Below are 27,793 nucleotides of genomic sequence, written 5' to 3'. Positions count from 1 at the left end.
AACATAGACTCAATGGGTTGAAAATGGCTTCATCTTATGTTGTAAGGAAATATGAAAGCTCATCAACCAGAATCATGCATTCTTCTTCTCTCTCCAGAAATGCTGCCTTACCTGCTGAGTATTGGTAGGATTTTTCCATGATAACCACACTTAAAACTGAACAAGTTGGAAAGATACTTAAACATTCAAATTGTGATTAATTTTGATAGTGTAAATATGCAGGATCTGTTTCAACTAGTGGGAGAATCAGGAATTAGAGTATACGGATTTAATGTAATTTGTAAAAGAAACAAGGAGGAGACCTTTTTGTGAACTGAACATGTTGCAATGATCTGGAATTCATTGCCTGAAGGAAGGTTAAGACAGATTCAATCTTAAATTTTGAAACATAATTAGAAAGCTGCTGGAAATGGAAAGACTTTGCAAAATTATGGGTGAGAGTGGGCGTGGGAGATTGAATAATTCTTTCAAAAAAAAATCATAGTGCAGGCATGAAAGGCTGATTGTGTACTCTCAATGATTCTATGATAAGACAGTCCTCCATATACAATAATAGATCAGGAAGCCAAGAAGCTCAGAGGCATACAGCAGGTCAATGCTACAGCTTTCTTCAAAACAAAACAATGGTAATCAAAATTTCAACTTTATCCTCCTCCACATCAGCTAATTAACAATGGTCAGAATGAAGAGGGAACACAGCAAAACATATTAAGGAAAATAACATATTAAACAAAAAGCCTATAAATATAAAACTAATAAATTGCCTCAATATCTAAAGCAAGGTCCATCAACTATTATTCAGGAAAGTTATCAGGATAATGATTTGACATTTCCAAAACAAATGTTAGAACAGATAGCTCTTCAAAGGAAGTCTCCTCTGCAAGCCATCTGTAAAAAATTCCTAATTGTTTGTGTGGAGGGACTGGGAGAAGAGAATCACAATGCAAAGTAAAAATTGGATTCTGCCCCATGTACAGTACTGGATTAGGGAAATCACAAGGGAAGCCACTTCAATCTCTCCAAAACCAGTCCCATAACAACAGAACAAAATCTTTTTGTTCATGGTTATTTATTTATCAGTGTCGTACAATGTTCAATTATAATGAGGTGCATTCAGGGTAAACTAGAGGATGCAAAAACATGGTAGAACCTCTTGGCTCATGAACTCAATTTTTTATTTCCCGACTTGAGGTAATGCCAATGAAGTAAATTTCCTCCATCAGTATTTAATCTTCAATTCAAAAAAAGGACTGAAGAAGTTAATGGATTAAAAACTGATAAATCCCAGGACCTGATGACCTGCTGGCCCAGGTTTTGAAAGGAGTGGCTATGGAGACAGCCGATGTACTGGTTGTCATCTTCCAAACTCCCAGAAATTCTAGATTCTTGTCTCCACTGTTCGGAAGATAGGAAACTGTAAACCCACAAATTACAAAAGGAGAGTGACAGAAAAATGAGGAAACATGGATCAGTTTGCCACACATCAGCAGCTGGAAAGATGCTAGAATCTATCATTAAGAAAGTGGTAGCAAGGCACTTGTAAATAATAATAGGATTGGACAGAATCAACATGGATTTCTGAAATGGAAATCATTTTTGACAAATCTGTTGAATTTTTTTTAGGCTGCAATTGCAGAATACATAAAGGGGTACGACTGGATGTGGTCCATTTGGACTTTCAGAAACCTTTTGATAAAGTGCCACACAAAAAGTTAGTAAATAAAATTGAAGAACATGGAATTGGGGTTATACACTGGTGTGGACTGAAGACTTGTTAATGAACAGAAAAGAGAAAGTTGGAATAAACAGGTCACTTTTAGATTGGGAGGTTATAAATAGCGGGGTGTTAGAGGGATAAGTTCTGCAGCTCCAACTCAACACAAACTATGTAAATGCTCACACTGAAGCGTACAAAATTCTAACTGGTTTGACAGGCTAAATGCAGGAATGGGTATTTGCCCTGGTTGGTGTGTCCTGAACCAGGGGGTCACAGTCTTCAAATGAGGGATTAATTATTCAGGACTGAGGAGACAAGAAATTTCTTCACAAGATGTGACTGAATCATTGGAACTCTCTACCCTTGAGGGCTGTGGAGGATCAGCATCTGAATATATGTCAGATAATAATTTTCTGGGTATTAAGATAATTGAGGAATATGGGGTTAATGCAGGAGAGTGGTGCCGAGATAAAAGATTAGCCATAATCTTATTGAACTGTAGAAGAGGCATAACCTCCTGCATTTTCAGTTTCCGATGTCTTTCCATTCTTATTGTGTGAACAACCTCAAAGGAATTTGAAAATCTCTCCTGAAGTCCTGAGGTTACTGTTTATACAAACTGGAATTTTTCTCAGATCATTATGTACAATTACAGCTGCTTGTAGAGCTACTGCATCACAGTTCGAGTGACCTGGGTTCAATTCTGACCTCAGGTACTGTCTGTGAGGAGTTTGTATGTTCTCCCTGTGGCAGTGCAAGTTTTTTCTGGGTGCTCCAGTTTCCTCCCACCCCCCAAAGATTGGGTTAATTGGCCACTCCAAATTACCCATAGTTTGTAGGTGTGTAGATGGATAATAGTATCAGGGGGGCGGGGGGGGGGGGGGGGGGGGCGGTGGTTGTTGGTGATTTGAGAGAATAAAATGGGATAAGAGTAGGATTATTGTAAATGGATGCATCAAGGCTACCAGAGTCTTCATGGGCCAAAGGGCTTGTTTCCTTGCTGTATCTCTCTGACATTGTAAAAGGCCAAGTGGAGCAAATGGAGATCCTCCAGAGATGCTATCACTGTATCTGCCAGTTATACAACCAGCTTATGCAATATCTATTGCAGTCATCCTTAACCACTTGCATTAAGATGAATGACAAATGAGTATTTTTATTTCAACTTAGCATCTCCTCATTCACACATAATGGAAGTCTGAGCCGAATTGAAGACACAAGAGATTCTGCAGATGCTGGAATCTGGAGCAACACACACAAAATGCCGGAGGAACTCAGCAGGTGAGACAGCATCTATGGAAGGAAATGAACAGTCGATGTTTGAAGGGTCTCAACCTGAAACGTTGACTGTTTATTTCCCTCCATAGATGCTGCCTAACCTGCTGAGTTCCTCCAGCATTTTGTGTGTTGAGCCTAATTGAAGATTTGCCCAATGTAAAGTATTCCAATATGACACTGGTCATTTGAAATTTAAGATACTTCAAGGAAAAAGGAAGTACTTAATGAAAAATTGCAGACTAATTTGGTATTACATGCAAATCATCTCATATTGTTCTGGATACATGTTACACTGGGAGTCACTGTGAAATTATACAAGTGATTTAGAGCAAAAGTGCAGAGGAAAAATAAAAATATCTAGCTACTAAATCAATTATTTCAGAGTGCTAATGTTTAACTTCTGTTATTAAACAATCAATGAAAATATTTTTAAATCATTGCTTATTAATTAGGCATAGAAAATTATCAAGAAACCTTTATTATGTGTTGAGATTGGCTGCCAGCCATGTTGGGCTCAATAATTTGCAGAACATGTTCTTGAGGACAAAACGGTAATTGTTTCCAACAATGGACGAAGCTGGTAGTGGAGAAACACTTCGGCAAGAACTCCACCCAATTTTCCTCAACATTGTTTAACTTATTTTCACAAGCATTTAAAGTCATTGCACTCTTCAGATACATGACTTGCCTGAGCCTATTTTCACTCATACTCTCTATCCTGAAAATTAAGACCTTCCAAAATCAACATTATCTGAATGCCAATGCAAACCAGTGGTGAATAAATTTGTATTGCTTTAATACAAACACAGTGCACTGGGTAATCTTTTAGAACATTATCTTACATGGATTTCGGTGTTACTCCTTTTCAGACTGAACTGATCTTTTTCATTCTCACTATCTACCAGATGAGCACCAGAAAAAACACATCATGAACCAAATTGCAAGAGGGAGAAAAACACTCACTGCCAATTCCTCTTGATAAGAATCTGACGAATTATCAAATATAATGTGCTCCCTGCCTGCAGCTATAATGAATCTTCCTCTTCTGCTACAAATCTTCAGCCAATCATTTCAATGGGGCCTTTGGGGCTACTTAAGACCATGTGCAAAAACAATTCGCAATGAATCTCAAAACTGAAGTTCTGTTTGTCCATTACTTATGCTACTGTTTTTCAATTTTGAACAATTAATATTAATATTCTTAAAGAAATTAATCTAAATTGTTCTTAAAATGGTGATGACTATAATCACTGCCAAAGAAGAGATTAGAAGGCAAAGATTGACCATCCAGATCAGGGTCAAAGTCAGAGAGTCCAGGAGTCAGAGGCTTAAGACTCAGTACAAGACTACACAGAAACCAATGCAATTCAAATTGAGACCTGCATTGTCCAAATTGTAATCCAGCATGTGCATTACTCCCCAAGATTAATCTGTGCTCTAACAAGGACATGCCAGACTTTAGCCAGCAGGAACCCTGGGTTTGAGCGGGAAATCTGGACATGGTACAGTGCAGAAGTGGCAACTTGGTGGGTTGCAACAGAGATCACAAGGGCAGTGGAGGGTGGCCCCAAGGGTAGAAGGGATAGTGGGGAAACAATCATGGTGGTAATGGTTGGGGACTGGGCAGAGAAGGGGAAGAGATTGATCGAGCAGGTGAAATGGAGGGAGGGTGATGTGGTCAGGGGGGTTAAGGGAGGGAAAAACCTGCCTGGAGAATGATGGATATGTTGAACTCACCAGCAGCAGCCAAAATAAGACCCATTATCAACGCAAATGCTGGTCCCAACTCCCCTGCTAAGCTTGTTAGAAATAAAAAGGTCCTTGCACATGGACTGCCAAATGTGCACTGTTTGTGTCTGTATGCAATGGACAAAATGTCCACTCCTGTTAACAAGAACAACTGTGGAAGAGCCGGCCCAATGTCTTCTGCTCCAACCTAAAAAAAGTTCTGCCAAAAGTTTGGGCAGCCATTGTCTTCTAAATCATCTATCAGTTGAATGCTAACCCAAAATATCTTTCCAAGAATTGTTACTTCAACTTGAAAGTATTTTTAATGTTAATCCAGAATAGATGGTTAAGGATTTGTAGCAGCTCACTCTTCTTGGTAAGTAAATCACACAACAGCTTCCCATGACCAAAAATTTCCTGTCCAACTCTCCGTGGTCTGGTAATTTAGTGAGAGAATTGGAAGTAGTGTGTCATCAGATAAATTGGGTTTGTCTTTTCCAGTGAAGCCAAGCTTATAACATTATGTTAAGTTGCAATTACCAGCTGAAGAATCTTTCTGGGACTAACAAAGACTTATAGAATGCAAATTATGTTTTAAATCTTTTCTTTTTCTCAGATATCTCTCTCCCTTAAGACCACCTTTCTTCCATTCTCCTTTACTCTGTGCCTGATTTGACATCAGATTCTAAATCTCTCAATAAGAACTCTTCGGGTTTAAGGAGATACTCAGATGCTTGCCCCGTTCACCAAAATCTCAAATGCCCTGCAGAGGGAGTCCAACCATTGTGTCTTATACATCACAAAGTTCTGGTGTAAAAATCCTCACAGGCTTCTTACAAACATGCAAATTAAGTGTTGAAGTTATTCACCAGAGATCACAAAATCCAAGTGATATCGTTTCAACCAACACATCAGAAGCAGATTAACTGCCCACCTGTTTCAATGGCGTTTATCAGACATTGTAAGGCACCAAATGTCTGCTGTGTTTGTGTTTATTGATCTTCAGAGTAGTTCACTGCAGGCCAAGTGTGCTTGGAAATTCCATGTTGCAATGACTTCTGTCATAACTGAAACCGTACTGTTGTTTGCAAATCCGTTCCAGTGCTTTTTTTTGTAGAAATTTACAATTATGTTTATCAGGTTTTCCAGGAAGAGAAGCAACAGTGACATGAAGACAGCTGTGTTTCTAAGGGAAATCATTTTCAATGGTAATTTCCTTTTCACATCTGTCTAAGTAATTACTTAATGCAGCGAATGACTTTTGATTCAACCCAATGCCCTGAACACTGTGATTTAATGACGTTTATGAGAGTGCTAAACTGAAACGTCTCATGAAGTGTTCTAGATTTACAGCTATATTATAAAGTGGCTGGCATCACTGTCAACATCACCAATGTGTAACAGCAAGAGCCTAAGGCAATGGAATAAAACATATCCATAAAAAGTAACTTACAAATTCTTATTTAAATTGCATTTGAATGATGAGGAATCCAAGTCCACCCTTGGGTATTTAAATGCTGTTTTGCTCTTAAGATAATTTTGACTGAAAGTTCAGGTGGGCAGATTGCCTGAGAACAGGCAAAAATGCAAGTTGCACAACTGACAGAACATATTGCACCCGGAAAATACTTCGGAAACATTCTCAACAATAGCTTCTGGTTAGATGAGGCGGCCACAGCACCAAGCCTCATTTTTCTTTAGGAAACCCTCTTATCTGCAAGTGAAAAGATTATCTTCAGAAGTCTATCTCTTCTTTATATTAAAAACTACCTTTTACATCCTTGAAGTTCATCAAGATTCCAATCCTTTGATGCTGTCAATATCAAACGCATCTAGTTCCATTGGCAAAGCCCTTTGTTATCTGCTGAACTCCAAGTCTAACCTGCATCTGTAACCGGCTGCGTAAAATATCTGAAGAGCACATGAGCAATGGAGTAGATGGAATGGTAGAAGACTGAAAGCTATGAAGTGGAACCCATCAAGCTGTTGCATAAGTACAGCAAATCCAGTGCCTGCCTGTCCCTTCGTATAAAAGATCTTGTTTTTCTTTCAAGAAGTTCTCCCAGTATCCTGGCAAATATCTGGCTCTCTCATGGTCAGATTATTGATCTTATTCCCTCAGTTTATTGTGGTTATTTTACCAAGTTTCCTACATAATAGTGAATTGTCTCTGAAGCACCTTGGACTCTTGCAAAGCAGTAAAAGGTGCTTTATTCAAACCATATTGTTCTTTAACTTAAATTAACCATGATTTTGATGTAAAATCCCAGAGGTCCAACAGATTTCTTGCAACTGTTTCCATCCACAAAACAACCATGAGAATAAAACCTCAAGGAGAACCCAACCCCACCCACATCCCAGGCTGCAGACACAGACAGCATTATCTTTATTTCTTTATCATGAAAAAATATAAACTTTTAACATGTTCAATGAAGCAAACATGAATGACAAAAGCAATGTCAAAGTGCTGCCAACAAATGACAAATTACACTTTCCTTTAAGAGGAATGAAGAAAATCAGTCTTATTCCTTCCAGCAGTTTGTACACATTTTTACACCCTGTAATTTATATGCTGATGCATGGTTAACAAGGAACAAGAGAAGTAAATAGACTGCTAAGAAACATTGACCTGTGATTTGCTTCAGATCAGATGTCAGCTTTTCAATCACATTTCATTATTGCAAAACTCAAGTCATCTTCCCTGAAGGACACCCACGTATCATTCATGCTCTTTTGTAATCATACCCACTCAACCTGCTGTACTGTGCTGTTTATTTGTTACACTGAATGGACCAATCAGGATTAACCAAGGAAATGACAAATTCTTCACACTGATTTTCTTGGCAGTTTGCACTTAAACAACTTTTCATAATTAACAACCTGGAGTTCATCACAGGGCGTTAGGAGTACTTCTGGAACAGATCAAGCTGCAAATACTTTTGACTTGACGTTAAATCTTCAATAAAATAAGCATCCTACTGATTACCTGCAATTATTTATTTTTTCCACTTTTTTTTAGTTTTAGGGCAGGGTCATACTGAACTTAGCCAGTACCTTGAGGTCACCCTCCACACCAGTCTTGCAGCTTGCATGACCTCCAAGAACCTCAAGGCCTCACTGCTGGCAGCCTTCCTGCAAAGTGGAACAGTCCACAAGTGGTGGATGGGGCTCAGGAACTGCAAACTGACCGCCTGATGGCCTTCTGATAGCTTGTGCTGACAGAAGGCCTTTCACTGCTACCAAATGTCTCTGACAATCAGGCAAACTTGGAAACAGTTGAAAAAATACTTTGAAAAATAATGAATTCACAAAAACAAAATTAACTATCACAAGTTAATTAAAACCTTAGTGTTAAACAAGATAAGAAAAAAATAACCCTTGTAATGCAGGTCACAGGTCCTGTTCAAACTGCATAAATCTTAGGGGCCAGATAGCAAGTGTACCATGCTCCTCAGCACAAGTCCACATGGAAATCCCTTGGCCTCAAGTCCAGGGAGAGGGTGGGAAGTCAAACATACACACACACAGACACACACAAAACTAGCCAGTGGTCCTCTACAGACCCGCTCACAACTATCAGTGCAATCTGGCCTATTACATACAATAATAGTGTAATTTACTGGAAGTTTGAATCAACATTATCCAGATTGCAGGGATGGCTGGATTTCTGATCTGAAAATTGCAGCAGAATCAGTCTCAGTAAACTGGTCATTTAAAATAAAACAAAGCTTTTGCAGGTTTAAGTTATCCTGAATAAACCTTCCTTCTCTGTAAATTTGGTCAATTAAAGTAAAATACTCGTCCTACAATATCAGGAGACAGGAGGGAGTCAAGAAATTTCATTTTAACATGAAAACAAATTTCATCAATTTGTTTTATTCTGGTCTTTTGAAGATTTTTCCAGGCAGGGAAATAGAATCCAGATGACCGAGGATTTATTCTTTCCTACCTTGACATGAAAGAGAGGTCAATGCAGTCATATTCATCAATTCCATTTCTAAATGCAAACAAGTATCTGACAATAGTGAAGGCCTCTCAACCTTAGAAAACAGAGCTTATATAATGAATAACCTGAAGAAATTGACCCAGTCATCCAACAGTAATTTGGTTCCATTGAAATGATGCCAAATTAGCACTGTAAATTACAAGAGTCATGGCAAAATTTTACACATTTTGTTTTGGCTGCAATACCCTGACTTATCCTCACCCTCTGTCCTTTTCTCTCAGCATCTCTCTTCTTATTTCTCTCTCTAATTCCTCATGTGGTTCTTCCACTCTCATCTTGCCCCTTGGATTCAGTTCTCTTTCACTCTTTTATCCTCTGTGTGTGTTTTATCTCTTTTTTCCACTCTCTGAGGAATGCAAATGGACCGTTTACAGGACTGCTTTGAATTGGTGGACTGGATTATATTTAGGGATTCATCTTTGGATCTGAATGAATATGCCACAGCCATCACTGACTTTATCAAGACCAGCGTGGATGAGTATGTGCCTGTGAGAACATACCAAATTTTCGCAAACCAGAAGCCCTGGATGAACCAGGAGGTTCGCAGTCTGCTGAGGGCTAGATCTGTGGTGTTCAAGACCTACGAGAAGTCCAGGTATGACCTTCAGAAGGCCATCGTGAGAGCAAAAAAGAAAATTCTGTGTGAAGTTAGAGACACAATCGGATGCACAACAGCTGTAGCAGGTTTTGCATGCCAGTATTTCTTATAAGGTGAAACTTAACAGTATAATTCGCAGTGATGCTTCACTCCCTGATGAGCTCAATGCCTTTTATGCACGCTTTGAAAGGGAGCATAAGATAAAATAAGACAAGATATGATAAGATTACTTTGTTAGTCACATGTACATAGAAACACAGTGAAATGCATCTTTGCGTAGAACGTTACGTAAAATGTTCTGGGGGCAACCCGCAAGTGTCGCCACGCTTCCAGCGCCAACATAGCATGCCCATAACTTCCTAACCCATATGTCTTTGGAACGTGGGAGGAAACCAGAGCACCCGGAAGAAACCCACGCAGTCATGGGGAGAACGTACAAACTCCTTACAGACAGCAGCCGGAAGTGAACCCAGGTCAGTGGTGCTGTAATAGCGTTACACTAATCACAACACTTCACCTATGCAAACCCCCACAGGCATCCGGCGGACCCTGTGATCTCTGTCTTGGAGGCCAACGTCAGAACATCCTTCAAGAGGGTGAACTCTTCTAAAGCGTCAGGGCCCAATGGTGTATCTGGCAGGGTACTGAAAACCTGTGCCAACCAACTAGCTGGAGTATTCAAGGACATCTTCACCTCTCACTGCTGCAGTCTGAGGCTCCCACCTGCTTCAAAAGGCACCAATCATACCAGTGCCCAAGAAGAGCTGGGTGAGCTGCCTCAACAACTATTGTCTGGTAGCACTCACATATACTGTGATGAAGTGCTTTGAGAGGTTGGTTATGGTTAGAATTAACTCCTGCCTGAGCAAGGACCTGGACCCACTGCAATTTGCCTATCACCGCAACAGATCTACAGCAGACATAATTTCACTGGCTCTCCACTTGGCTTTGGAGCACCTAGACAACAGCTAAACATATGTCAGGCTGCTGTTTATTGATTACAGTTCGGCGTTCAACACCATCATCCCCTCAGCACTAATCAACAAACTTCAAAACCTGGGCCTCCGTACCTCCCTCTGCAACTGGATCCTCGACTTCTTCATCGGGACACCACAGTCAGTGCAGATCGGTAGTAACATCTCGTCTTCGCTGACAATCCACACAGGTGTACCTCAAGGATGCGTGCTTAGCCCACTGCTCTACTCTCGCTACACTCATAACTATGTAGCTAAGCACAGCTCAAACACCATCTATAAATTCTTAGATGACACCACTGTTATTGGTAAAATTTCAGATAACGACAAGGAGGCGTACAGGAATGAGATAGATCAGCTGGTTGAGTGGTGTCATAACAATCACCTCACACAACATCAGCAAGACCAAGGAATTGATTGTGGACTTCAGGAAGGGGAAGTCGGGAGAACACACACCAGTCTTCATCAAGGCTCAGCGGTGGAAAGGGTGAGCAGCTTCACGTTCCTGGGCATCAGCATTTCGGAGGATCTATCCTGAGTCTAATCACGAAGAAGGCATACCAGTGGCTCTATTTTATTAGGAGTTTGAGCAGATTTGGTATGTCAACAAAGACTCTTGCAAACTTCTATAGATGTACGGCGGAAAGCATTCTGACTGGTTGCATCACGTCCCGGTATGGAGGCTCCAATGCACAGGATTGCAAGAGGCTGCAGAGGACTGCAGACTCAGCCAGCTCCATCACAGGCACAACTCTCCCCACCATCAAGGACACCTTCAAGAGGTGGTGCTTCAAGGTGGCGGCATCCATCACTAAGGACCCTCACCATCCGGGACATGCCCTCTTCTCGTTACTACCATCATGAAGGAGGTACAGGAGCCTGAAAGACCCACATTCAACGATTTAGGAACAACTTCTTCGCCTCCATCATCAGTCTTCCGAACGGTCCATGAACCCATGAACACTACCTCGTTATTCTTCTGTTTTGCACTATTTATTTCATAGTACTTTATAGTAATTTCATGTCTTTGCACTGTACTGCTGCCACAACAACACATTTCATGTCATCCAAGACAATGATGATGAACCTGATTCTGATTTTCTGCTTCTCTTTGTTTCCTCAATTGATCTGCACAATTTGCATCTGGTTTTCTTAATCGCTCTTTTCTGTTCGCTTTACTAATAGTGGGTAGGCAGGGAGAAACAGCATCCAGATTTGGCCCTTTGGCTGTGAAGATATCAATATTTCACGTCAGTTGAACAAAGGACAGCAGCATCTAAACTTGAGTAAAACAAACACCAGTTACTGCAACCTTGCTGTTTCTGGTGTCTTTAAGAGATTGGTGACTATTCCAACCTGGGAGAGATGGTGCAGGAAGTTGGGACACAGAGGCAGTGGGAAGTAGTGTGAACTATTCTGCCATGAGAGCAAGATGAGAAAATGTCAGTTCATAAGTTAGTCATAAGAAACAGAAGGAGGCCACTTGGATTCTCATTCCTGCTCCACCATTCAATAATATATTGGCTGATCTTGCAGCTCAACCCCACTTTACAACTCTGACCCCATAACCTTTGACTCCCTTAAATATCTCAGTTATTATCTCAAATATACTCCGTGACTGAGTTGTCACAGCATTCTTGCGTAGAGAATTCCAAAGATTCATAATTCTCTGAGTTAAGAATTTATTCTGTGACAACCCAGTGAAAGGAAACATCAACTCATGCTTCTACCTTATCAAGCCCAGGAAAGAGTTTTGGACTTTTCTATGAGATTGCCTTCCTTTTTTCTAAACTTAAGACAGCGGAGGCCCACTTTGCTTAACCCTTCCTCGTATGACAAACCCAGCATCCTGGGAATCACTCAGTGAACCTCCACTGCACTCCTTCTATTATACCATTCCTTAGGTAGGGAGACCAGATCTATAGAAAATCTTCCACAGTGATTTCACCAGGTTTCTATATTGGAGCATTTCCTCTCTATTACTCAAACCCTCTTGCCATAAAGTCTAACATCCCATTGGGTAACTTTACACTTTGTCCATTCATTTACTATCCCCACCAAGTTTCTCACTCTAATCAATAAAATTAACTATATCTCCCAATTTGGAGTCAAACATAAACAGATATGAAACCCTCCATTCCTCCATTTGTTCCATTGACAAATGGTAGAGATTCCACTTATCACATTCAGTTAATCAGAATGGATTGCCTTCATCCCTTTTGTCTCCTTCCTCATAACCAATTAACATGACAAAAATATATCTTACTAATTAATGCATTGCATAAAAAGTGAAGAAGTGCATTAATTTGGATGCAATGTTTTATATCATTTTGTTGGAGGCATTAGTAAATCTCCATTGAAAGATTGACCATTTCCAGGGAATAGGTCGGGAGTACAGTTCTTGGTTAGTGGAAGCGCTTTCTTTGTCCTCACATGAAATGTGGAACGTAATTATCCATAAGTTGAGAAATGGACATTATTCCCACTCTCCTGAGTCATTGTTAGTAAACAGAAAAAGTTGGGCAGAAATTTGGCAAAAATATAACTAGTTCCATATCATACTTTTTTAAAATTCATCAGATGTTAGCAAACTACTCCAGTTTACAATTCTATAGCCTGCAGTCCTTACTTTGTCAGGTCTTTAAGTGATTCCAAACCACAGAAAAACAGCAAAGTGGTCAACCTTTAACTGCCCTCTGGGTGGCCCAGCAAGCCACTCAGTTTGATCAAACCTCCAAACAACAATGACTTGCATGTTCCAAAGACAGGCAAAATTAGGTTATTGCCTGATTTGGTCGTACTCTCAGAACCATTCCTATCAGGTAAACTTCCAGTCTCTTCCACCAGCGTCACTGAGGCAACAATAGGTCAGATACAGTAGTGCTGGTGCAATTCAGTACTCAAAGTACTTTAACTCTGCACCCTGCTCCCACTCTGATCCTAAACTGCTCCACTGAAGCTCATCAGAAGCTCGAGTAATGACAACTCATCTTCTAATTTCCCACTTTACAACTTTATGCCTCAACAATATGCTAAGCAAGTTCAGATAAAAAGTCTCTTTCATAGTGCCTTCTCAGCTTAAGAAATATTTACAACAGGAGATTATAATGTACCTTTTTAAAATCCAGACAATATAATGAATCTGGCCATGACAAGATGCAACTTCCTCCTTATATTTTAATTCCTTCTGACTAACTATGGTTCCACAATGGAATGCTGCTATCTTAACAAGGTAACCACTTTTGCTAAAATATTCTGCAATAAATCAGCCGCCACATCAGTATACACGGACAGAACAGCAATGAAACGGTGGCTCTGCTTACTTTTTATTTCTGCTGATGTCAAAGACGTACTCAACATTCAGAAGACATAAAGACGCAGTTCTATCATGAACTGAACCTGATAACCACACACACAACTATGCTTTCCAGTTATACAGATTTTAACAAGTTAAGAATTTGGATTCTGACACCAAATCCCAGTTTAATGTAAAAGCCTGATTCCGAGGTGCCTTGGCAACAAAATCAAATTCACTCCCATGCCAAATCTACTGAACTCCAGCACCAATTGATATCTTGAAATGTACATTTTTTCTTATTTGATTAACAATGCTCAGCAACTTTAAATCATCTATTTCTCAGCGACACATCAAATGATTTGTTTTCAATTTTAAGGAAACCATAAATGCAAAGCTAGTTTGATCTGCAGTGCTTATTGTGAATTTTTTTGTTAACCTCCTTCAATGTGGTTCTGCAGGATTGAGAAGGAGGCCAACAACTCCAGACAGTGCACTTGAAGAACTCCCTCAGCTGGCTCCAGGGCTTTTGAAGAGTCCTAAATTTGGAATGTTGACCTATCAGTGACATTACTCACAAGAAGAGTTCATGGATCTGACCAGACAGTGTTCAGTGGAATGTAAACATAGCACCTGAAGACAATCAATGTTATACTGCAATCCCTGGAGGATCCAAGCATTTGGGCCAGCAGATTACACACATGCAACCATTCAAATACCACTAGCCATTCAAGTAATTTGTTTCACATTCCTACTTGCTTCAGAGAAAATATAAAATGTTTTAAAAGTATTAATTTAGAGTCATAGAGTCATACAGCACAGAAACAGGCCCTTCAGCTGACCAAGTTTGTATGGACCACTCAGCACCCATTTACACTAATACTAAACAAATCCCATTTCATTCTCCCCACATTGCCATCAACTCCCCCACAGATTCTACTACTCACCAATACACCCAGGGCAATTTACAGTGGTCAATTAACCCATCAACCTGCATATCTTCGGGATATGGGAGGAAACTGGAGCATCCAGAGGAAACATAAGTAGTCATAGCAAGTACATGCAAATGTGCACACAGAGAGCACCAGAGGTCTGAATTAAACCTGGGTCACTAGAGGTTGTGAGACAGTAGCTCTACTAGCTATACTGTGTTCTTTGTTCTTTCAATGCAGTTGACCATGACATAAAATTCAGTCATTGGGCAGCACGGTAGCGCAGTGGTTAGCGCAACACTATTACAGCGCCAGCGATCGGGGTTCGATTCCCGTCGCTGCCTGTAAGGAGTTTGTACATTCTCCTGTGTCTGCGTGGGTTTCCTCCCACATTTCAAAGGCGTATGGGTAGGTTAATTTGGGTTTAAAATGGGCGGCGCAGACTCATTGGGCCGGAATGGCCTGTTACCACGCTGTAAATAAAATTTTTTTTTTAATTTTATGAATTTAAAAACAACAGTGACCCTTCAAGAAATTTGTATCACACTGTTGATCGGATCATGTTACAAGAACAACTTGTATTGACAAAGTACCATAAATATTGAAAAAGCCTCAGCATTCCACAGAGACCAAATGATCAAAAATACCTCCAGGCCAAAAGAGGACATTAGGATGGATGATAAAATCCTTGGTCAAAGAGGTAGAAACGTAGAAACATAGAAAACCTACAGCACAATTCAGGCCCTTCAGCCCATAAAGCTGTGCCAAACATGTCCCCACCTTAGAAATTACTAGGCTCTAATTTTCTCAGCTCCATGTACCTATCCAAAAGTCTCTTAAAAGACCCTATCGTATCCACCTCCACCACTGTTGCCAGTAGCCCATTCCACACACTCACCATTCTCTGAGTAAAAAAACTTACCCTTGACATCTCCTCTATACCTACTCCCCAGCACCTTAAACCTACGTCCTCTTGTGGCAACCATTTCAGCCCTGGGGAAAAGCCTCTGACTATCTACCCAATCAATGCCTCTCATCATCTTATATACCTCTATCAGGTCCCCCCTCATCCTCCGTCGCTCCAAGAAGAAAAGGCCAAGTTCCCTCAACCTGCTTTCATAAGGCATGCTCCACAATCCAGGCAGCATCCTTGTAAATCTCCTCTGCACCCTTTCTATGGCTTCCACATCCCTCCTGTAGTGAGATGACCAGAACTGAGCACAGTACTCCAAGTGGGGTCTGACCAGGGTCCTATACAGCTGCAACAATACCTCTCGGCTCCTAAATTTAATTCCACGATTGATGAAGGAGAATACACCATATGCCTTCTTAACCACAGAGTCAACCTGTGCAGCTGCTTTGAGCGTCCAATGGACTTGGACCCCAAGATCCCTCTGATCCTCCATATGGCCAAGAGTCCTACCATTAATACTATACTCTGCCATCATATTTGACCTACCAAAATGAACCACTTCACACTTATCTGGGCCGAACTGCATCTGCCATTTCTCAGCCCAGCTTTGCATCCTACCTATGTCCCGCTGTAACCTCTGATTATCCACAACACCTCCAACCTTTGCATCATCCGCAAACTTACTAACCCATCCCTCCACTTTCTCATCCAGGTCATTTATAAAAATCACAAAGAGGAAGGGTCCCAGAACAGATCCCTGAGGTATATCACTGGTCACCGACCTCCATGCAGAATACGACCCTTCAACAACCACTCTTTGCCTTCTGTGGGCCAGCCAGCTTTGGATCCAGGTTTTAACAAAATTCCATCTTAAGTACAAGAGGTGGTGAGGCAACAAGATATATATAAGAGGGAATTTCAGAATCTAGTACCTAAATGGTTGAAAAGTCTGCTAATGGTGGGGAAAAGAGACCAGCAGAGCAGAAGTCACTACTGCATTTCAGACCTATACTGAAGCCACATTCTTTTTAACAGACATGAACTTCAAAGGGAATTTCCACAAAATGTAAACAGAAAGCTTTAAACAGCACTTCATCATAAAGGCAAACAGGAACAAACTGTGCTACATTGAACCTGATCTACAAAATAAAAAATTCGTCTTCAAACTATAATGAAGAATCTCGCATTCATTCAACCATAATTGACAATGTGCTACAAATAAAATATAAATGCTTGAGGCAACCAAGAATGTGTGGACATAGCCCATCCAGAATAGTACTGCTTTCTATTGCGGTATAAAGGTGGCAGTTACAGAGATGATGTATGCTTCTTCCAAACAAATGCTTTGTTAACAGCAATGTGAAAGTCCAATATTTCTCCCTTTGTCTTCAACAACTTAAGGAATAACCGGCATGGTAGCGTAGCGGTTAGCGCGACGCTATTACAGCGCCAGCGATCGGGGTTCGATTCCCGTCGCTGTCTGTAAGGAGTTTGTATGCTCTCCCGTGTCTGCGTGGGTTTCCTCCGGGTGCTCCGGTTTCCTCCCACATTCTAAAGACGTACAGGTAGGTTAATATGGGTTTAAAATGGGCAGCACAGACTCATTGGGCCAGAGGGGCCTGTTACCACGCTGTAAATAAAAATTTTTAAAAAGTTTTAATTTAATGTGTGAGACCATCTATAATCTGATTTGTTGATGTCTTGGATCATAGATTTACCCAATCATTTTATGCATGATATGCCCTCCCATAATTACGGGATGTGATTTTCTTCCCTACAAATATTAAACAATCAGGAATTTTAAAGCAGTTCAATGATGATGAGCATAAGGAATTCAATTACTGATGAATTCAGAAGTTTTCTTCCAATAAATAAGATATTCACATCATACATTGCTCTAACTTTTTGCTTGTTACTTTCTGCTTTTATTGCTATTAAATCTCATGCCATCCACTTTATGATGTATAAATGGAGATCCTCAAGGAACAACGAATGAATACTGTGATAATACCCCTTATGGAATTATACAAAGCGATGATGAACCTGCCACATCAAAGGAGGTCAGATTACTTCTAAAAGCATTCTCAGAGATGTTGGCGATACGGTCAAAAACAAAAGATGCCCAACCACTCAGTTATTGTTTCTGAATCATAGAAAAGCAGAATAGTTACCAGGACTGAAATGCTACTTTCAAGTAACAATATGGAACAAAAACAAGTTCTGGAACTGTGAAATGATCATTCGTACCATTGACTTTCAGTATGGTGTGCTTTTAATTTTATATGCACAACCCCTAAATATCATAACATAATTTGATCTATTTCATTGCATTGCCATTATGGGCAAGTTTGGATTTTGACTATATTTTTATCATTTTACTCAACTTGCATATACAACTCAGAACATTGCCACTGCAAAACATTGGAAGATTGAGAATCATAGAATTGTTACAGTACTGAAAGGAGGCCATTCAGCCCATCAAGTCAAAAGCAACTCCAAACGGAGCAGTCCCATCAGTGTCATTCTCCTGCAAACTACTCTCTCTCACAGGCACACCCAATTCACTTTGAAACACAACGAGGAAAAGCAAGGCATCTGCAACAAAATTCATTGTGTGTCAAGTCTCCTGATAAAACAGGACAATCTTTTCAGCATTTAAGGATGGAATGCAGCATCTCTTTCATGTAATCTGCAAGCAAATGCCAATTCCAGTTCAGACAAGGATAAAAAGACACTGGAACCATTGGTGTAATTGTGATCACATGCAGACATTTTAGCTCAGCTGGTAGCCATTTTGAATTTCACAGGACACCAGCTGGCTTTGGAATGTTACTTAACTGGTTACACATTTTGCTGATATTGAATGGTTGCATGATGTTTGAAACAAGCTACTGTAGCAAGATAGTGAAAGTTTGCTCTAGCAAATAGATGCTTTATTTTGGTACAAGAGCAAAAGTTTAACAAAATAACACTAGGTCATTTTAATCATCCAATACACTTGACTATAGAGAAAATTATTCCAAAATGTTGGGTGATAGAATAAATGTGTTTCTTAAGCATTTTTTTAAGCTAATTTCAGATTGACAGGACCCTCCACATAAAGAACAGCATGTAACAATTCCCATTCTCCCAAAAAATTACAAGAAATAGCAATGCACAGAAATAATTGCAGAAAACATACAGAAAATTATAGAAACACTCAGCAGATCAGGGAGCATCTATGGAAAGTGTGTCAGGTCAAAGACCCTCCAACTGGCGAAGAGTCCTTGACCAAAATATTAACTCAGTTTCACATTCCACAGATGTTGCCTGATCTGCTGAGTGTTTCCAGCATTTTTGGTTATTGTTTCAGATTTTCAGCATCTTAAGTTTTTTTGATTTTTGGTTACTGTAAAAGAAGTACCTCAGTGTTATTAACTAATCCTAAAATCACACAGTTTAACAGAATGCCAAGATCACAACCTGAGTTGGGTGTCCCTACTACATCCTGTTCTGTTATGACCAGAATTATTATCTTCACATAGATGCTGGGCAGAATCTGTGCCATCTTGACAAGGAGTTTGGAGAAATAAAGAGGGATTAGTCTGACTTTTGGGAGCTGGCCAATGGCTATTTCCACAGGTCTAGCATAGGTATCGCACCTTGGTATCCTATCCTGACACCACCCATACAGATAGATATATGCAAGCAAGTTTTTCATTGCACCTGTGCATACATGTACTTGTGCATATGACAGTAAACTCGACTTGGACTTTAATTTTTATGCGCAGACAACTTGAAAGCTGCCCATGTCTGCTCTATTTACTCAAGTACTTTTCTGCACTGTTGTACAATAGAGTCAACCTAAGAATGGGCACAGCTATTTAATTTTCATCACATACCAGTTGTGTCATCACCAATGACAAAGTTCCAATCAAATGGAGGTCCTGGAGAGCTGGTCCTTGTATTTGAATAACGGATCAAGTCCTCTGTTCCAAAATTCCTCTATTTCTTTCTTGGGTATATTTCTTTTGAAACCTTTTAACACAGCCAAATCTAATTATGTAGAAAAGACAAACTCCAGGTCTCCAAATACAAATTGTCAACATAGAAGCTTGCAGTCCAAATATATAAATAAAGCTGCCCAGATCATCTGGAATGAGGCACCAATGACAAATGCCAAAGAGCTGCTCCTCATTATCCTAACTGGAATATGCCTGAAAGTCAATTTTTAAAAAATGAGGCTCTTGCAGGGAAGAATCACAAGATAAAATAAAATATCTTTATTAGTCACATGTACATCAAAACACACAGTGAAATGCATCTTTTGCGTAGAGTGTTCTGGGGGCAGCCCGCAAGTGTCGCCAAGAAACACTGTATGCACAAAGAAGCACAGTGTTGCCGAAACCACTTAGTCAGGTTTTAGTAATGCTGGGTAAACAGTATGAAATGCACAGTTGTTCACCAGTTTCCTCAGGCAATTTATTGTATAAAAGATAAAAAGTGATGCCAGTTCACCCAGTGCAATTGGTAACAACATGTTGTCCAATGCTCTTGTCTGTCTGAAACCTTTCAATTTCCCAGACACATGAAGTGATGCTGTACAATGTGACCACAAATGCTTGCCAGATGGGTTATTATGAATCTGAGGCTTAATTAAGCCTTGCCACTTGCTTTGTCTCAGCAACCATAAGTCTGGATGCTGATAATTCCAGCAAATAGAAAACAACTTTCACTTTGACCCTGATAATACCATCCAATAATGTGAAGTAAAACACATCATATACAAGAGGAAGAAGGGACAGGAAAGGAAGGGAGGAAGGAAATACTTATCTTAATTTCATGTATTTCATCCCTTCAGGAAAATATTTTACAGCCAATCAAATACTTTCAGATCAGAGTGTGCCTGTTGGAAACACAACAGCCAATCTGTGCATGGTAAAGTCCTACAAATTACAATGAGATAAACCACCACATATTTGTGATAATTTGGGGTTAAACATTGTGCAGAACATCTGATTAAACTCTCCTGTTCTTTGAATAATGGCATAGTATTTTTTTTATAGTGACTTGAGGATTCATGGATTAACATCATAAACCTAAACAGGGCACCATCTACTTTTCCAGTTCTGCATTTTTGCTTCAATTTAAACTACACAGTCAAGTTTCTGGAGTGAATGAGACTAATAAAAATCAATTTTATTTTTTCATATTCTCTCACTATTTCACATGCATTTATGGCAAACTCCCACATAATTACTTAACTGATGATCTATCAATAGATGTAACATACAGCATTAGGATGGAGGCCTTTCAGCTGATAGAACAGTTTGCAAAATCACTTCCTTGCTGTAACATATCTTTGTCACTTGTTCCAGTGAAACATCAGACTTCAATGCTCATGAATTGAACCTTAATACAAACATATGAATGAATGCGACTAAAGTGTCACAATTTAGAAAACAAAATATAAACCAGTGATTTATGCATTAAATATAGAAATGCTATTGCTTTTTGAAGTTCACATCCCTGATAGAAGAGGTAGAGAAAAGTTTTTTTTCAGAAATATGAGGAGACAACCAAAAGATAGACTTGCTTGATCCAAGGCAAATATTAAATAGCACAGATACAAGACAGCAAAGATACCACTTTGTGCAAACCAAAACATTAGTACAAGAGGGAATCAGGTAAAATTGGTGAATATTTCAAATTACTAAATAAATTACTAAATAATTACTAAACATAAATGATAGGTATAATAGGCATTTGGAATGATTTGAAGACCAGGATGGATGACACAAAAAAAATAGATTCCTTTCCATGACCTGACAGAGCAATGAGCGATGCAAATTATTTCTCGTCCCAAATGGATGAACAAAATTGGCCAAGTTTATTCTCTCATCTGTACTTAAAACATACAAAAAGAAAACCAAGTTTGCTTGCCCAAGTGGTGACTCAGATGGACAATTTCCAGGGCCTGAACATGTACTGAAATCTTTCCCATATAACACATTTGCAACAAGAGCATACAAGCTTAGTAATAAGCTAGCTTTGCCAATTTACAACATTTGAAACCTATCAACAGCACTGAGGCGGTATATATCTCTTTTACCCTTCAATTGCTTATTTACCATCCTGTGGAGCATTACCTTTCAAGTTCTTGCTCATACTCAGAATCTCTCCCTTTATGTTTAGGAAAGGATCATGCTGAATTTATCAGAGTCACTGACATAGATATTAATATCTTGAACCAACATCTATCTGCCTTAACTTAACAAGTTCACCTAATGTGAAGGAACAATGATCGAAATTAATTTACTGAATTTTGTGTTGTTAAAGTTAATGCTGTTGAATTTGTCAGGATTCCATTAAACAACATCTAAGGCCATTGAAACTTGATCCAAGTGCAACCCTCCACTCCTGACAACAAATCTGTGCTGCAGCTTTCACATTGTTTTGTTATCCTCATAACAATAAGGTAATTGCGATGTCCTGTAATTGCAAACAAAGCTCCAACTGCACCCCTGAGTCCTTGAAGCTTTCAATGCTGCATCCAGTTGAAATGATCAACAAAAAACGGTTTAAATCCGAACTGATCCCGTGCCCAATGGCGCGTTCAATGTTCTAATAATCTACTTTAACTTTACTATCAACATTGTGTTGCCCACATTAAATATAATCAACTGAATCCAAGAATGCCTTTGTTTCTGCTATTGCCCATGGGATCAATTCATTCAGAAAGGAAGCATCATTTGGAAAAGCAAAGTCATTATCACAGTTTTGTTTTCTTTTGGTTGCCAGAGCAACAGAGGGAAAGCATGTTCATTATACTTATCCATGCAGTAAAAGTATGGACTTACCCTCCGAAATGATATCAGATAAAATGTATCTCCTCTCCTACGAATGGCTTCAAAGAAGCTTGGATAACGTTTGTCTGGCGCATAATAAACTTGTAATTCACTCCCTGAGTTTCTGTCAAGGTGAGAAGTATGGGTTAAAACATGAGCAAGATGTAGCAGTACTGCTTGAGGCATGATCTGAAGGGAAACATTTATCACAGTAGAGAACAAGAATTAATCAGTCTGTAAATATTTGCAAAGAAATGTTAACTTAGAAACAAGAACCATCAGCTTAAGAAGGAAGATGATCAATGACTGGGTGCTTTAATATAATTTGTTCCAAATATTTCATCACATTTTTGGTTTATGGGGCATGCTTTGCTCTGGCTGAATTGTTCTTTTCACTCTGGTACAAATTTGTTTCTTTGCAGAGTAATGACAAATGGGGATGATCACCAAGACATTGACAAGATATTTCTTATATGGTTCAAGATTTTTCCCTCATTTTCAACTGATACCAACAATTGGTCAATACTTCCACATGCAAACCATTATCATCAACAGAATTAAACTGATGCCTTTCATTCAAAATAAATATGCAACATTTTCTGTGATCAGTTGATTTTCCAAACAACACTGGATCACGATCAGTCCCAAGACACACTTCCTTTCATAACTAGCATCTATTTCCCTCTTCAAGGACACCTGAGATTTTTATCATTAGTCCTGCCTGCAATGCCTTTCAAGTATTAATCACTGTATGGTGAAATGCTTTGTGACACCAGCCTTAAACTAGCTGTATGTTCTACAACCCTGGACTGACATGTTAGTTTCACTCAGGATTGCAGCTGTTCAGGGTACAGGAAGAAGCTCACTGTGATTAACTACTCATTATGTGAGTTATGCTTGGGTACAGGTAATCTCCAAGGCTCGTGAAGATAAAAGATAAAATTGTTAGAATGGTAAATGTACAACAGATGGAGAGCATCAATTAATAAAGCTCATACAATGTTTAATTACACAGACTGAACAGCAAAATACATGGCAGAGGAATCCACAATCAATCTGTGCAGGGCTCTGGTCAGTCTACACTTTGAATGCAGCGCCTAGATCAGCCACCAAGACATTAAGGAGATATTCAATTGCTGAACACAGTGCTGAGGAAAACCATGTGGTTGGTACGTGTTGGTATATATTGCTGATAATGGTTTGCATATGGAAATATTGACCAATTGTTGGAAACAGTGGACAAACTTTGCCTTTTCAGCTTCTAAGTGAGGAGATGCCGGAGCACCAATCACTTTTATGTAAATTGTGAGTATCGTACCAGGAAATAAAGATTCAAACCAGAAGGTTGTACATTTCTTCTTTGTACATTCATCAATAGATGCCATGGATTTTCTGACTACACAGAGAAATTGAAATCTTTAGCAAGGAAGAATGGTTCAATTATCATCCTGACAATAATAAAACAGTTGTTTGCCATTGAATGCAACATCATTGTTTTAATTCCAGTGGTTGATTTCTATTTTTTTCATGAAGGTCCTAATTGCCTGAGCTTGTTATTATTTTGGTATTGTTTGAAAGTAGTCCTTTCAACAGTTGGTTCCTCATTGATGACAACCAGCTCGGAGTAGATAAGCTCAAATAAAACTTCCTTGGTACATATGGACATCATGATGAATGACATCCTTTTTAGATTTTATGCTGTTTCAATTTTCTTGCTTGGTTTTACTTGCTTCAGAACCATCTCTGGGCACAATGTTATATCTTTAATTTCTCTCTTCTTTCATGGCGGCTAAGAGTTTATTTTCAGTGAATACATTCAGCAAGTGCAATTAATATTTAACATTTTCAGCTATTTTCCTTCAATAATTCTTTTGTTATGATCCTGGGCTGAATTTCTTATTCTTGTCTTTGGCTTCAGTTTACTTTTGGCCCATATGATCACAAGTGGCATTTTTTGAAATGCTCTTTATTATTCTGACTGGTTTCTCTCACCTTTCCCCCTACAGACTTGGTAACCCTTCAGTGTTGACATTTGTTCAGTTTCTGAACTGAATCCAATTATGAAATCACTCAGTTATGAACTCATTCTCAATATTGAGTAGTCTTGTATTTTTAAGATATTAAATTCACCATTAACTCACGTTTTCTTGAGTACCAGATCAAAGTTAAACTCTTTAGGTTACTTAGTTACTTATTCATCAGTAAGTCGCTTATTCATTTCCCCCAAGTTTTCCTTTTTAAAGCTGTCTTCTTAAATACTGTTATATCTGACATCATTAAGTATTATGCAAAATATTATGCATTACTGTCATTGTCAATGTCATCTAGTGTACAATAACTTAATTCTTGAAACTATATGCCTGACATGCCATTAATTCCATTGTTTGCATGTGTCACTGCATTAATCATGGTCTTGACGCTTTCATGTTTGGCCTGTCTCAGGGCAATAATCAAAATCTTTCAATGTCGGAAATTGTTATAATTAAAGTTGAGCAAGAAACCAATTCCCCACATTATCCCAACTCCAATACCCACATCACTGGTCCTCAAATGATCTCTGAGGTGGTCCAGCAAATCAAATTGTCAGTATGTTAATTGGACAATAAAAATAAACCCAGCCAAGAACACCCACATCCCAAAAACTGGGCTGAAACCCGCTGATCAACATGGAAATTGCAGCATTAACTCTTATGAGGAGCCCAGCAGACTCCTGCAACTAGACTGGGTAATCCCAAATACACACCTTGTCCAGTCTTGTGACTGGAAAGGAAATAACTACAGAGAAAGACAGTAGTAAGGCAAGTTCCCCTTTTTGTTAATTGATTGTATTTGCTTTAATGATTTTAACGATATGGTCATGTTGTTAAGTGATTTGTTTTGCCTTAATTTTTAGAAACTAAAATGTAATTGTTTTATTGTTTTCTTAACAAATTGATTCTGAACTCCCTTGACATCCTGAAACATTCCATTCACCTGACATCTGGCACGGTTGGAACAGAGTTTTGTCACCTCTCTTCATTCATTTCAAAGGGTTTATTCCAGCCAGCCACAGAACAGCAGTTGCAGGGCAAGGATCTGCCATCGTACAAGACCATACCACTTTGGATCCAGCAAGTTCAGCTTCTGGATACCAATCAGGTAATTACACAGGCAACAAATGAGGCTGACACTCAGCTCATTCCACACCAATATTTTTGAACATGGGTTCAATACTTTCATGGAGATATGGGTTCAATACTTTCAAGTCCTTGCACAGAGCCGATTCCTCCAAGTCTCTCTACCTCACTGAAACTGGCGATTCTCAAACAAACAGGAATTTCTGGGCATTTTCCCTCCTTTTCTGATGATTTTCCCACAGACTTTATGCTTCCTGTTTGTCTAGATCAGTTACAGCAATTCCCTGCATAATCTTGAAAAAAACTGAATTATATCAGCCAAAGTCTCATTTTCCTTCCAAGAATATAAATTGGAATATCTGGAATCAAGTTCTTTCCTTGCTTCTGCACTCTGTTAAGGTTTCAAGGCTGACAAAACTCCCCTTGTTTGCAAAAGGTGCTTGAGAGAATCAGGCTCTCTGGATATTGCTGCAACGACAACATTATCTTGCACTAACAATTTGTGGGACTCAATATCAATCAAATTCTGTCCTAATCAAGAAAATAACAGATGTCTCACCATAAACATTACAATGAAATATGTCTTCACATTCACAATGAGGTGGAAATCCAAACCCGACTGGCCATGAGCCACTTCTGGGGGTGAAGTTGGGGGTATGAAACTCACCAAAGTTCATTCAATGTCTTGACGAAGATTTTAATGAAGCATCATCAACCAATTGCATAATTAAAAATTGCTGAACATAATCTGTTCCATATTTTCAAATTTCTTTCAAATAAGTGAAGAGCTTATAATAATCAAAGCCATCTCTTTTTATCCCTTGAAGCCACCAACTCTGCCTTAACCAGAACAGGTAATGAAGCAGTCTTTGCTCCAGTAACATCTAACCTCATTGTGGCTGAGAGGATTTTAAACTGTCAACCCTTTGTCATCACATCCTCAGCTTAAAGAAACACACCTTCCCAAATGGGGGGAAAAAATTACGAGACAAAGAAGAGCAGCATCAGTTACCTTCTCTAATACCTTCTGATTTGAAACAACAAAACTAGAGTCTGCTTTCTGTACAAGTATGAAGTCATTCAGGGCTGAATTTGTACAATTTCTTTGCCGGCAGACAGTGATGGTTATTTCCTTGACTATCCCCCAAGTTGTGCTAACCAAGAAATTGGGATTCTCCTATTTTTGCACCAAGTATATGCACTAATGTCAAATTGGAGATATCACCAGAGAAAAAACAGCAACACTGGAAGTCCTTGTTTTAATAAATCCTTTTCATGGTTTCCTCCCTTTAAGGAGGGATAACGCCTGACTTAGCGATTAAGTAGGCAGCTGCTGAGTCATTCACGCATTGACTCCTGTGAAACAGGTCAACACTATGAAAGAAGTCCCTCCATGGCAACCAAAGGCGAGGATGAATTGAAAATGGAAGTGCCTGGACTAATTTCTCTGTGGGATGGAATTCCTTTGAAAATGGGTGCAAATACTTCAAAACGTGTAAAAAAAATCCTTTTAAGAGCAATTTACATATTAAAAATTAGCACACTCTGGCCCACTTTTGGCTATTATCCTTGAATGACACATTGGGAACACCAGTGATATTAAACCAATAAGAAAACTTAGGGGAAAAAAAGAGTAACAATTTTAAACCAGATGTGCATGGAAAGGAAGGAATATTGTTTCAGCTGTTCTGATGGTTCAGCAAGTTAATGAAAGACAGCGTAGTTCAATGCCAACAGACTGCTTCAAATGGCAAGCTTCGACTCTACAGGACAATGTTAAGTCAGATGATCTCAACCAAGGAGTTGGTCAAAGCGCTACAACTTCCTCTGAAAATGCGAGCAGGAATATAGCAGTTTTAGTAGGATATTAATGCACTGGAAGCAGTTCAAAGGTTTACTGGACAAATACCTTGAAAGGGGCAGGCTGTCATCATGAGGAAAAGTTAAAAAGACTAGATTTCTATCCTCTGGAACTCAGAAGAATGATAGTGGCCTTGACTGACACATTGAAGATCCTGACAGGTCTTGACAGGACGGATGTGGTGAGGATACTCCCTGCTATGGGAGAATCTAGAATTAGGTATCACTGTTTAAAAATATTGGTTGCCCATTTAACACAGAGACAGAGATGAGGCAATATTTTCCCTCTCAAGGGGCTGTGAGTCTTTAGAATCCTTTTCCTCAAAAGAGTAGTGGAACCAAAGTCTTTGAATATTTTTAAGGGAGCAGTAAGTAGATACTTGATCAGCAAGCGAGTGAAGTGCAATCATGGGTGAGCGGGAATTAAGAGTTAGGTTATAATCAGATCAGCCATGATCTTATTAAATGACAGAGCAGCCTTGAGGGGCCAGGTGGCTGACTCCAGCTCCTAATTCATTTGTCAACATTATCTGCTTCTGGTTTAATTTC

At 39.3% G+C, this 27,793-nt stretch overlaps 1 protein-coding gene across 2 annotated transcripts in view; it reads right to left on the bottom strand.

The window, feature by feature from the left end:
- The window catches only part of atf6 (activating transcription factor 6), a 248,852-nt gene that overhangs the window by 100,672 nt on the left and 120,387 nt on the right, over nt 1-27,793 (bottom strand). Inside the window, exons 14-15 of one of the 2 annotated variants that reach the window (XM_052012104.1) lie at nt 22,281-22,392; nt 20,515-20,832 (exon numbers count right to left, since the gene is read on the bottom strand). In XM_052012104.1, the coding sequence (XP_051868064.1) occupies nt 20,806-20,832; nt 22,281-22,392 (139 nt within the window). In that variant the 3' untranslated portion in view covers nt 20,515-20,805. Of the gene's footprint in view, nt 1-20,514; nt 20,833-22,280; nt 22,393-27,793 lie in introns of those variants that run through there. The other variant, XM_052012103.1, reaches the window with a different exon arrangement.

This window comes from Pristis pectinata, chromosome 3 (assembly GCF_009764475.1).
Source record: "Pristis pectinata isolate sPriPec2 chromosome 3, sPriPec2.1.pri, whole genome shotgun sequence".
NCBI lineage: Eukaryota > Metazoa > Chordata > Chondrichthyes > Rhinopristiformes > Pristidae > Pristis > Pristis pectinata.
The sequence above is the reverse complement of the archived record's forward strand: the minus strand, read 5'-3'. Positions and strand labels throughout refer to the sequence as shown.